The sequence below is a fragment of the Conger conger genome, chromosome 9 (assembly GCF_963514075.1).
Source record: "Conger conger chromosome 9, fConCon1.1, whole genome shotgun sequence".
Lineage (NCBI taxonomy): Eukaryota > Metazoa > Chordata > Actinopteri > Anguilliformes > Congridae > Conger > Conger conger.
This window is the reverse complement of record NC_083768.1, coordinates 46,261,753-46,274,443: the sequence shown is the minus strand read 5'-3', so window position 1 is coordinate 46,274,443 and position 12,691 is coordinate 46,261,753. Positions and strand designations below refer to the sequence as shown.

The 12,691-nt window shown below is 39.1% G+C and overlaps 1 protein-coding gene across 1 annotated transcript in view; it reads left to right on the top strand.

Moving 5' to 3' along the window:
- The window catches only part of csmd3b (CUB and Sushi multiple domains 3b), a 268,124-nt gene that overhangs the window by 54,008 nt on the left and 201,425 nt on the right, over positions 1-12,691 (top strand). Inside the window, exon 2 of the mRNA XM_061256027.1 lies at positions 4,161-4,383. Within this exon, the coding sequence (XP_061112011.1) occupies positions 4,161-4,383 (223 nt within the window). The remainder of the gene's footprint in view (positions 1-4,160; positions 4,384-12,691) is intronic.

Here is a 12,691-nt window from a genome sequence, read left to right as displayed (position 1 = left end):
TGCCGTTGCATAAAAATTAGTTTAAAAATGTAGTGCAAGAAATGTAGATAAATGTAACTGAGTCAAAGTTAATTGTTTCCATCACAAATATACTCAAGTAAGAGTAAAAAGTATCAGTATAGCATAAAATAACTCTTAGAAGTAAAAGACCTTCTGAAGTAAATGAAATGCTTTACTCCCCGCCTCTGGTTTTCAGTGTGTTTGGCATGCCACCCCCTTTCCCTGGATTACTCCTAGGGATTTGTAGGCCGACGAGCTGACCATTGAAGGCTACTGAACTGGCCTCTCCACATAAACCTCTAAGTAGACCAACCTTATGTTGGCATCTGTTTAATACTGCAACTCTGGGGATACCCCGTTTGATTTGGTTTTGTGTTGTTGTGCTTGGGCTGAGGCTTAAAATATTGAAAGTGATTAGTCTCTCCGATCGGGTGGGTTACTAACCCATGGTGCATGCGCCTATAAAACTCAGGTGTACATCTACTGTGCTGGCTAATCATTTACGTCTGTAACTTACATTACATGTTATTTAGCTGATGCTTTTATCCAAAGGGACCTACAGATGATTAGACTAAGCAGGCGACAATGTCCCCTGGAGCAAGGTGTGGTTTTAGGGCCTTGCTCAAGGGCCCAACAGCTGTACAGATCATGGCTACACCGGGCGTTGAACCACCAACCTTCTGGTTCCCAGTCGTGCACCTTAGCCACTAGGCTACAGGCTGTCGCCATGAATGAAACCTTGCCCATCTATAACCATACTGCTTGATTGTCATTTAATTAGTTTAGCTAATTTTGCGTGTTGTATGTCTAGATATGAATACTTGATTAGTAGCCCATCACTGATGCAGTTTATTAATACGTTATCTTATTATTGATATCAGTTGTCCTGTCTCTATTTGCTTTGTGCAGGCTGGCTCTACAGATGAAGAAATGCACTAAATACATATTGATTGTATGTTGCCTGCCCATACAGACATACTGTACACTACAGTGATGTCTATGGCTCATAGACTTCAGGCAGTCATTGAAAGGATTTGCAAGAAAATATTGAATGTGATCACTATTTCAGTTTGTATTCATTTATGTTAATAATCCCCCTAAAATTGGAGGGACTATGTATAAAAGGATTGTAGTTCCTATACAGATGACCCAATATGCGTATGGACTGCACTGTTTTTTTATGTACTGGACCTATTTGAACAGTCACTAAAAATACTTTACACACATTGCGGGAGAAAGAAAGCCATGGGTTTTAAGAAATGTCCAAGAAACATGACATTGGTTTAATACATTTGTTCACATTTTCTTGCAACACTGTAATGAAAATATTAGACTGTCACCTGTATGTCGTTGCTCCTCACGCAATCAAGGGAGAGACGTGGCTTCTGTGAAACACCAGAAGCAGTAACACGTCTAATCTAAAAGGGCGGCCCGTAGCGTAGCGGTTCAGGTAAATGACTGGGACACGCAAGGTTTGTGGTTCTAATCCTGGTGTAGCCACAATAAGATCTACACAGCCGTTGGGCCCTTGAACATGCCAATAATGTAATAATGTAATGTAATCTAAAAAGCATCACCACCTTCTCTGTCAAGACTCTTTCGTGCAGTACTGGACCTTCGGTTCAGCACATGCTGTAAACAACATGTAAACCCATGAGGTGTGCTCTCCCGAGTGTACGAGTCCCGTGAAAGATATTGCAACTGACTTGTTGTAGGCTAACGTTACTGTGTTTTTGCAATAAAATGGTGGTCATTGACAAAGCCACACAAACATATTTCTCATGACATAGTTGTTTCACGTGGATTGAAAACACATTTGCATTTACATCTCTGTTCAATGTGTTCCTAATGCGTCCCTGACCACCTCCATCCTGGGTGGGTGCATTCATACCTATATTTTCATATGGTCAAGCACAATCTGATTACAGTCCGATTACCTGAGATACATGTTAATGCCAGGTGTAAAAGGGGTCATAAGTGTAACCATGTATGATAATGGATGTAAATATATGGCCATTTGTCATCACAGGAGCTGTGGCCCATCCATTGTTTTCAGGGCCTTTTCCTAAGCCCGGTGATGATCACTGGGAAAATGTGAAATGTGTTTCTTCCATGAAGAATGTGAAACAAAATGACCTTTATTAGCCAATAATCACATTACCTTTCAGAAATGACTGCTGTTGTGAAAGAAACATTCAATCAATTTATTTCAAAATGGTTCCATATTGATTATATCCACTGCCAGAAAAGCAATCGAATAATGCATTAAAGGCCCATTCAGTAATTTCCACAGAACGTTCAGTTGCTTTTTGACAAATATTATGTGGATTGCGGTAAATACCTCAGTGGATCATGGTAGTCATAGTTTTTAAAATCTTACACTGATGTAACCTGATAACCTGAGTAACCTGAGCAACAACTTTGCTTAGCCCACTATGATACTGAGCCTTTGTTACTGCTGCAGTTTGCGTAAGGTTACTGTAGCAATGTCAGGAACATCTGAGGTAGTTAGGCATTGTTTATTTGGAGAAGCACTAGCTAACTATTCTTTTCGATGTCTTACCTGATTGAGCACTTTATTAGATAGACCTGTACACCAGCTTGTTAATGCAATTATTTAATCAGCCAATCATATGGCTGCAAATAAATGCATGCAAACATGGTCAAGAGGTTCAACTGTTTTTCAGAACAAATGTCAGAATGTGGAAGAAATGTGTTGTGACCGTGGAATGATTGTTGGTGCCAGACGGGGTGGTTTGAATATCTCAAACTGCTGATCTCCTGGGATTTTCACACACAACAGTCTCTAAAGTTTGCAGAGAAAGCATCCAGCGAGCAGCAGTTCTGCAGGCACAGATGCCTTGTTAATGAGAGAGGTCAGTGGAGAAGGGCCAGACTGGTCAAAGCTGACAGGAAGGTGGCAGTAAAGTAAATAACTACACATTACAACAGTGGTATGCAGAAGAGCATCTCTGAATACACAACACATCAAACCTCTTAACTGGATAGGTTACAGCAGCAGAAGACCAATAAGTAAAAACATAAGTAATACCTAATAAAGTGCTCACTGAGTGTATATGGATTCATGAGAAGAGAGAAAATTGTGCATTTATTCTTGTCTCATTTAAGACTGAACAGTGAGGAAGGTGGTTCAGGTTGAAAGACTGATTAACAAATTATTTTTCATAAATGTATTGTTTTTTCTTGCTTTTAAAGAAGGATATCCATTTCACACTCACTCTGCAGTAGAAGGCTACTTATGTAGATCTCGATTCTCAATCTACATCCTGTCTTTGAGAGAGCTCTGCTCTCATTTGACCTTGTGGGACTTCTCAATTGAATTATGTTTCCACTGCATAAGGAATGCCTAGACACTGTAGCTCCTGTAGTCCTAATAAAGTGCTCACTGAGTGTATATGATAATTTCCATGGTAATCAGCTCAGCATGGACTCCACACGTACGTTATTAAAAGCAAAGTGTAACGGGTTCAAAGATGAACACGGGACTAATGACATTTATTTGAAATATTAGTTGTTTTTTTTAAAGTGATTTTTACACGGAGCTTTACTGTTATTATTAGGAGAATAATTATATACTATAAAACCATAGCTGAGACCTTTTGCTCAATGTAAATCATTAGCATTGTATTAGCCACCAGAATTACTGAGTGAGCCTTTGAATTGCACAGTATCTCACATTTAAAATGATACTTTAAAAATGTTCTAAATGCCTGTAAAAAGGTTCCTTTGACTTTAGGTAGCTTACTGTTGAAGACAGTAGGTTGTTTCTATTGCCAGAGAATAATATGTCATAGGTTAACATATCTATCAAAGACTGATTCAACTTGCCCCCACACATTTTCATATGGCTAGCTTGGCTGTTAGCAACATTTTCTAGTTGTTCCTTCATATTCTGAATTGTGATTTGTTCAACAGACCTTCAGTCTTAACAGGACTGGATATGTGAGATTGTCCAGTGTGTATGTCTGCACACACACACACACACACACACACACACACACACACATACACACACAGATGTGTGAAATTCTGCTGTTGTTTATGCATTACTCCCCAGGCTGGGTATATCTCTGCCCTCCAGGATATCGATATGTCTTTGCAATTTGTAGCTTATAGGCTCTTTGGCTTCTCTCTTTCAGGTTTTGTATATACGTGTGGTGGGACATTAAAAGGGAGGAACGGTACCATTGAAAGTCCTGGTTTTCCACATGGATACCCAAATGGTGCAAACTGTACCTGGGTTATAGTAGCTGAGGAGGGGAACAGAATTCAGATCATCTTTCAGTCTTTTGCTGTGGAGGAGGAATACGACTTCTTATCATTGTATGATGGACGTCCTCATCCAACAAATTTCAGAACAAGGTGAGTAGCCATCCCGCACCATGAATTATTTGCACACATACTCTTACACAGACACACACACACACTCACACGCACGTGGACACATACACATACACACTGACACATGCACACACATACGGTGGGCTCTGGAATTATTGGCACCCTTAATAAAAATGAAGAAAAATGGCTGCATATAATAAACAACACAGATAATAGTCTATATGTTTTGTTCAAACATATGGGAAAACTGTATACTTTAATTTCAATGCCTCTCATGTTTCCATGTTTTTTTTATTAAGTCTCATTTTTTTAAACCATAGGTGTCAAAATGATTGCCAACCATTACAAATATTGTAAATAAAATCAAACAAAGTAAAATTACTTAATTAATTTAGTTAGTCTCAGTCTAAAGGAACCATATTGTGTAATTTTATCACTTGTTTCAGTAGAGTATAATAATTTCATTCTATCATAACTGTTCTATCATAATCAGTCGAACCGTTCTATCAAAATGGCAAATTTCAAATAAATCAATGTTTATTTTTTTTAAAAAGTACTTTTTATACAACAATATATTGGCTTTCATAATATGTATGTGTTAATGCCAAATTCAGAGTAAAAAAAAAAAAAAAATTTTAAGCTTGCTAAACTAAATGCTTGCTGAACTAAAGATGTCAAAGTGAAAGTAGCAGTAGTCGTTGTATTAGAGTATTGTTTGGTGCTAATGTATTCAGTTACATCAGATTTTACTCAAGAAATGTCTTTGCTTTTACTGATCTGTATGTTTTAATGTCAAATTCAGTGTGAAAATATAGTTTTAAGGTAAAATCACAAGCCAGCACTGGTGTTCTGTTCACGCAGCTATTTGTCACCATGTCACACATAGTCACACACTTTTATGTCTTGGCTTTCATGATTTGAATGTCTCAATTTCAAATTCAGTATAAACCTGTCACCTGGAAAACAACCAGCTGCATTCGTGGCTACAAGTTAATGTAGCTATTCGGTTTCATCTGATTTTACTCAGAAATGTATTTGCTTTCATGGTCTGTATGTCTTAATGGTAAGAGTAAATGTTCTATAAAACTATAAAAATATAGTTTTAAAGGGTTTCTACATATGATGACAAGGTATAGCCCCAGAGTTTAATTAGCCTGGTGTCAGTAGTCTCCAAGCCTCACATAACTTTTGAACAAAAGCTGTTTTGCCCAAAAATGTTGTTTGGTGGCACTCAAAATGCAACGGGACAAAACTCTTGATATGTGAAGTAGAGAGATAACTTTGGTATTGTTAGAAAGCCTAGTCCTGCCAAAAGCCAAGTTTGGCCGGCTCACGCTTCAGAGGGAGGGACTTGGCATGGTTAGTAGATCGCCGCACAATAAAGCACCTCGGGGCGCCTCAGAATCACAGTCACGAGCATGAGACGAGACGGCTTGAAGAAGGCGTGTCGCTCTCCTTTGGGCCACTGAGGGACGGGGTGTGGGCAGCGTATCTAACACTAACTCTATTTGGATCAGACTGGGTACAATTGGCTACGAAATTGGGAGAAAAAGGGAAAAATCTGTTTTGTTTTTTTTGTTTTGTTTAAAAAAAAAAAATTAAGCTTACATTTTCAAGTGGTTTCTAAAACTTAGGTTTTGGGGTCAATGTGACTGATTTTGATAGAGCAGGTCACAAATGAGGTAACAAGCATGCAAAATCCCTTTGTTATGCATCAGTATGGGAAAAGGTAAAGAACTGTCAATTCAGTAGGAAGAGACGGATGGTAATCAATTGTGACAAGTCTCGTAATGAGTACAAATAATACATAAAAGGTTAAACATAAAATGGTTGCCAGGATGAGGAACAAGTGCACATTGTCCCCACGGACAGTGAGGGAAGTCATAAAGAATCCAAGGATCACAGATTAAGAATTGCAGTCATTGGTTGTTTCTTGGGGTTACCAATTTGCTGAAAGAACCATCAAATGGCATCTCCATAGCAACAAGGGTGGCACGAAGACAGCTATTACTGACCACCATAAACAAAACCATCACCTCCAAGCCAAGCATCTGGAGTTTGCCAAACATCATTGGAATTATGACTGGAAGAGAGTGCTATGGTCAGATTAGACCAAAATGTCATGTTTTAGCCAAACACACCATGGCCAGGTTTGGCAAGAAAAGAAGAATGCATACAAGATGAAGCACCTCATATCTACAGTCAAATATGGAGGTGGGTCATTGATGTTTTAGACATGCTTTTCTGCCAGTAGTCCAGGGGCACTATTTAAGATCAATTGCATAATTAATTCAGCAAAGTACCAGGACATTTTCGCAGAAAGTCTGTTTGCCTCTGCTAGGAAGCTGAGATGTGATGTCCCCTGTGCTTACAGCCAAACAGGAACTGTTTTGAAAAATGGCACACAATACTTTGAAACTACCCGTTGGTGTGTGTGTGTGAATGTCATCTTCCATCGATGTAGTTTGTGTTGTGATTTCAATAAATGTTCCAAAATCAGTTAATTGTTTCTGTCTTCTAAATGGCTCACTGAGTATTTATTTGCTTTTGAAAAGTCTTTGTCTTAGAGGTGTGGAGGGATGAGGCCAGGTGTGAATAGCTTACTTACCTGGCAGGTCCTCCTACACCATAAATATTAATTGAAGAAAGGGCATTAGCCCTCCAATTGTCACCTGGTGTTGAAAAATATTACTGACAAGACTACGTCAATTGGATTTGCTACAATATTTTGTCATCTTTTGATAACCAAGACCTTGATGAACAAATTTCAGTGATTCAAAACTGTGTGTGTGTGTGTGTGTGTGTGTGTGTGTGTGTGTGTTTAGAGAAACTTACAACCCACATACACTCAGCGAGCACTACATTTGGTGTTTATTAGACCTATTTTCTAGACTTAAGTATTCTGCTGCTGTAGCCTATCCACTTAGTTTGACTCATTCTGTGTTCAGAGATGCTCTTCTGAATACCACTATTGTAATGCATGGCTATTTACGTTACTGTCCCCTTCCTATCAGCTTACAGGTAGATAGGCCAAGTCTGTAGGTAATAAGGTCAGGAACTACAGTACCGATTCAAATGAAAAAATCCGAGATTAAAGTAGGCTCTCAAGTGCCCGGATCGGAAGCTGAACTGTCCAGGACTCATGCAGATGTGTTGATAATTTGAATTGCGCAATGCAAAACTAACTTCATTACTTGCTTGATTGAAGTGATAATACAATCTGACTCAATTCCCATCCCAATTCCAATAAAGTATCCAAACACCCACCATGTATTATGGGTTGCCAGCAGGCAATTTGACATTACACATGTTGGCTGGCAGCAGGTGGCAAAATGAGTGGCAGAGGACCGACCTGGGTTGCAGAAGTCTGAATGTTTCCTGGATATACAGTGAGCACCATAATTCATTGGTCAGTGACACATTTTTTGTTATTTTGGTTCTGTACTCTAGCACTTTGAGTTTGAAAGGATACAATGAGAAGGAAGTTAAATTTCTGTCCGCTTTAATTTGAGGGTATTCTCATCCATATCAGATGAACCGTTTAGAAATTATATTACTTTTTGTACATATTCCCCCCATTTTCAGGCAGCAAAAAAAAATATTGGACAGTTGAACATAATGTAGAATAAAGTATTCATTTTTAATATTTGGTTGAATATCCAAATGTAATCATCTTTTTGTTATTCAGGTTTATCAGTGGTTTGCATCTTGTAGTGTACCCTCTGTAGTTTTGCTGGTATAGTCTTCTACGTATGTTAGTCTTTGACTCATCTACACCTGCATCCAGGAGAGTGTTTTTGATCTGTTGGGGACTTGTCAGAGGGGTTTTCTTCATCATAGGGAGTATTCTCCGGTCATCCACGACAGCGGTCATCAACTACAGTGGTCTTCCTCGGTCTACCGGGTCTTTTGTCTTAATTGAGTTCACCAGTTATGCCCAGGGTTTCTGAAATTTTCCTGATTGATTGATTTTCATTCCTGAGCTTAATGCCGGCCAGCTTAATTTGCATCGACTGCATTTGGTGCGTGGCAGGTTTTTAATGTCAAGCCCTGGGGGACGACTCATTTATGAGCACAGCACTAAAAGGAACTTGAAATATGCGCCAAACCAATTCCCACGCAAAAAAACACACCTGTATGGAAGCTCTGACCCATACATACACACATTTTGGAGACAGTGGGAATGAGTGAAATACAGATAAATGTACTACCCAAGTGAAAGACCCATTTCACTCAATTCCTTTCACTTCATATAAGTTCACAGCCTTCCAAATATCATATCCCTTGTCAGAGGGACCACCCAGGCCTAAGTAGACTTTTTAGTATTATTCTGAAAGAGCAAATTTAAGAATGCAGAATGTTGGAGAGAGAAAAAAAAGCTGTACATAGTATAGTATACAGACATATTCAATCCAAGTGCTCTTATCCCAGAATCCATTTGAATTCTGAATGGTAAGTCCAACAATGCAATTTCAATGTGATGCTGAGGGCTTTAATCAGGAAGATATTCATGTGGGAGAAGGTTAATATCTGTTTATTTGTGTGGATGCAGCCCGTCTGACTTGCATGTTTGCAATTATGTAAAACTTTTCCACTTTAAGATGCAAGATACATTTCTGTGTCATCAGACAATAAAAGTATTATCATATCATATTGTATTATGAATAATGTCTCATCACAGGCTGTGACTCAATTTATCACACTTCTTTGCATCCAATTTAATGTCTGACCACTTCTTCTAATTTCCGAAATGGTTTGGCTGCTGTGACATGCAACAGCTCCGGAAATTTCCATTTATTGCTAATGCCACAACTATTTCCACCAAACAATATTGACCTCTTCCTCCGTAACTAGAATCTCAATTTTACACACTGTGACGTTTCTCTTCGCGGTCTGATGGTCTCCATCCTCCCTGACAATTAATTGAAATGACAAACTGATTTATTTGCATATCATATTCACAATAGGTGTTCCATTAGCCATTTATGGTTAATTGTAGGAGTTAATGGGGCGGGATACTAGGCTTGTGTATGTACTTTCCTTTGTGCATATGCAACCTTTTCTTGTAGGACCTCCACAAACTTTTACAAATGAGGTCCCTGGTCATAAACCTGATATAATTGTATTGCATTCAATGGCTATGCGACCAAATATTAGACTTTATTGCTTTGTACTCATGCTCATCTGTTAAATTTTTGTTTAAACAGCTGAAATTTGGGGACTCTGATGTTTCTGTGAAACCGTAAAACATATACATGTAAATACCATGAAATAAAAGCAAAATTTTGTCTTATCTTTCATTCTCAAGCCCAAATGCCTTCAAGGCATACTATACAGGATTTTCACCTTGAAAATATTATTATACCAACATGCTCAGTCATTACTATGATAGATCGGCAACCTGTGTCTGTGCCCACTTCTGCCCAATAGCTCTCTTGTCTACATATATTTGTTATTCTAAAAACTGTTCCGGATGTTTCTGGGTGTGGCCCCTTTTTCCCCGTGCTGTATCGGGAAAAAGCATGTGTCCACTGACCTCATACACTCTATGGTCCAATAGAAGGAGGATGGGGAAGGGCAAGAGGAGACTTGATATTGGTCAGCTGACTTTGAGAGCCTTGGTGGCTATACATTAAGTGGCTGGCCAACGTTCGGTAACATTAGGTCGGTGCCGTTCTTAGCAAATTAAATTCCGTTTTGTACATCAGCTGGCTGGCCTTCATTGGCAAATTGATTGGTCTCAGATACCATGACGGATACTGCATTTTAGGATCAGTGTTGCCAGATTGGGCTACTTATGTTTTTTGTCACGGAATAACTGGAACCACACGCAGACTTCGAACAGAAAAAGAGATCTTTAATAATCAGGTTGGACAGTCCAGGTTCAAAAGCCAGCAAACAGAAACAACACGGGATAAGCAGTTTGTTGTCAAGGAGCAGGCGATGATCGGAATCTGGGCAGACATGGCAACAGAGAGTAGGTGAGGTAAAGTTGAGCACTGGTGAGGATTATTATCGAGAGATCAATCCGAGAGGAAGGGCAGGAAAGGAGATGGCGAAGGAGCATGGGCTGAACAGAGGAATAGGAACAGGGCGAAGGAGTGAGGAGCAGGCAGGGAAGCAATCAGGTAACAGGAGTGGGCAGGTAACAGGAACAGGGCAAAGGAGTGAGGAGCGGGCAGGGAAACAATCAGGTAACAGGAGTGGGCAGGTAACAGGAACAGGGAGAAGGAGCGAGGAGCAGAGAAGTAAGCAGGTAACAGGAGCGGGCAGGTAACAGGAATAGGACTGGGACTGGGAGATAAACGTGAATCTGGCAAAGAAAACAGCCAGGTATAAAGGTATAAAATACACAATACTAATGAGGAGACAATGAGGATCAGGTGAGTGCAATGAAACACGAGGTAACACACCAGGTCCAGCGGCGTGGCAATGAACAGGTCAAACTAAAAACATGTAACTGAGAAAATACAGAGAAACTGGGAAATCATGAAATAAGTAGGACAAGGTGGCACGGGACATGACAGTTTTTATTGTGCTGGGTAAAATTACTTTGGACAGCTTGTTATAAATGGGAGTATTTTTTGTTAGATTGGGCGGTATTTTTCTAATTCCCTTTCACCTAATCATTCACATTAATTTGTCCTGGTGCTGTTTGTTCCTCCTCTGCCAATTCCTCGGCTGTCATTGTACCTGAATGCATCAATTAGTGGCTGTGTTTATGTGCAGAAGCTTGCCAGTGGTAGGAATGAGTTCACTCATGCTACATGCTTAGTGCTGAACTGTAGTGTGTGTGTACATACACACAATTAAAATGCTGCTTGCTGTGTTAGCTTTACCATGGCGATAGGACATTGTTGGTCATCTCTCCTGTTTACTGTATAACTGATAGCCATGTCTTTGGTTACTGGTACAAGTTTGAGAACATTGTAATTGGTGAGAAATCAGCAGCCTATTTCAATCGTGTTGCTGTTTGTGCTCGCAAGCGCACGTGTGTGTGTGAGTGCTTGACCTTCCCAATAGTGTTTAATGACCAAGAAAATGTTTGGAAAACATAACTAATAGATATAACACCTTTTTTTTTTTTAATGTCTAACCCTCCTATTATGTGAAGATTTCATATCCGATTTTATGTTTGGGGTCTAATTGAGTCCAACAGTTTAAATAAACACACAATTATCATAATAGAAATCTAGGAAGACATTTTGGTGGAACATTCCAAAATAGGCTTTTGGGGACCAGTTGCTATGTGTAAATGGTAAGTTAAATAAAATGTCTGTGTAGGTTATTGTTATGGCTTGTGATGGTTATGTGTAATTGATAGCAATCGGATCGGTAGGTAGATGCAATAAAAATTCGGCAGAAGAAGTATGTCATAAAGCATAAAGCTTATCTGAAGACTCCATTAGAGGAATTTTAACTGGATCCGCTGAACACAGAACAGCCACTGAAGCACAACAGGATGCAGGATGGTAAATTACATTTTAAACTGGGCAAAAACCTTCTTGAAGAATATTTTATGGTCTGATGTGATGGTAATGTGGTCAAATGTTGAAGCTGGTTGCCATCAAGGACAAGCTGGATGGAGCTAAATCCATGTTCCAATATATCCAAGTTCCAATGAAAAGCGTTGTAAGCCCAAACTTACAGTACAGCACAATTCTATTGAAGTCTATTGAAGCATGTAGGAATGGGTGAGGGTATGTTCAGCATTTGAAACTATTTGTGAGTGTATAGATCAAGAAAAGCTGTCAAAACTGTTCTGTGTAGATTCTTTGAAAATGAGAATTAAGTATTTTGTTTAAAATCTGGATGGTGTAACACTTCTGTGTCATGGACTGCAGTTGTCCTGAAGATACACCTTCAGATCCTTTTTATCTGTCTTCCCTTTGATATGTCAAATTCCCTTTTATCTATTTACACATACATATTTTTTCTCTTTTTTCTTTTCTCGTTTTGCTCACCATGGGAAGGACGTTATTTGAGGGAACAGGGGCCAGATGTTGCACAAGGAAGGAAGGGATAGGTTGGAAAAAGGAAGGAGTACTTGTATAACACAAAACTCTTTCAATTCTATGAAAAAGTAAATGCTTAAAGGAACACTCTAGCATTATTAGAATTTGTATGTTCTTAAACACAACCAAGGTCCTATTTTCCTATTTTGTGTCGTATTTCAGTTTTTCATTGTTGAATTAAAGACAACGTGATGTCACGGTAATATTGCCACAGCAGGCACAATGGAGTTTAATTGGAGAATGTGTCATCAACTTGCTGTCGCACCAGCTGTATCGGATAATAATTTCAGTCCATTTACTTTGAATCCCTGCTC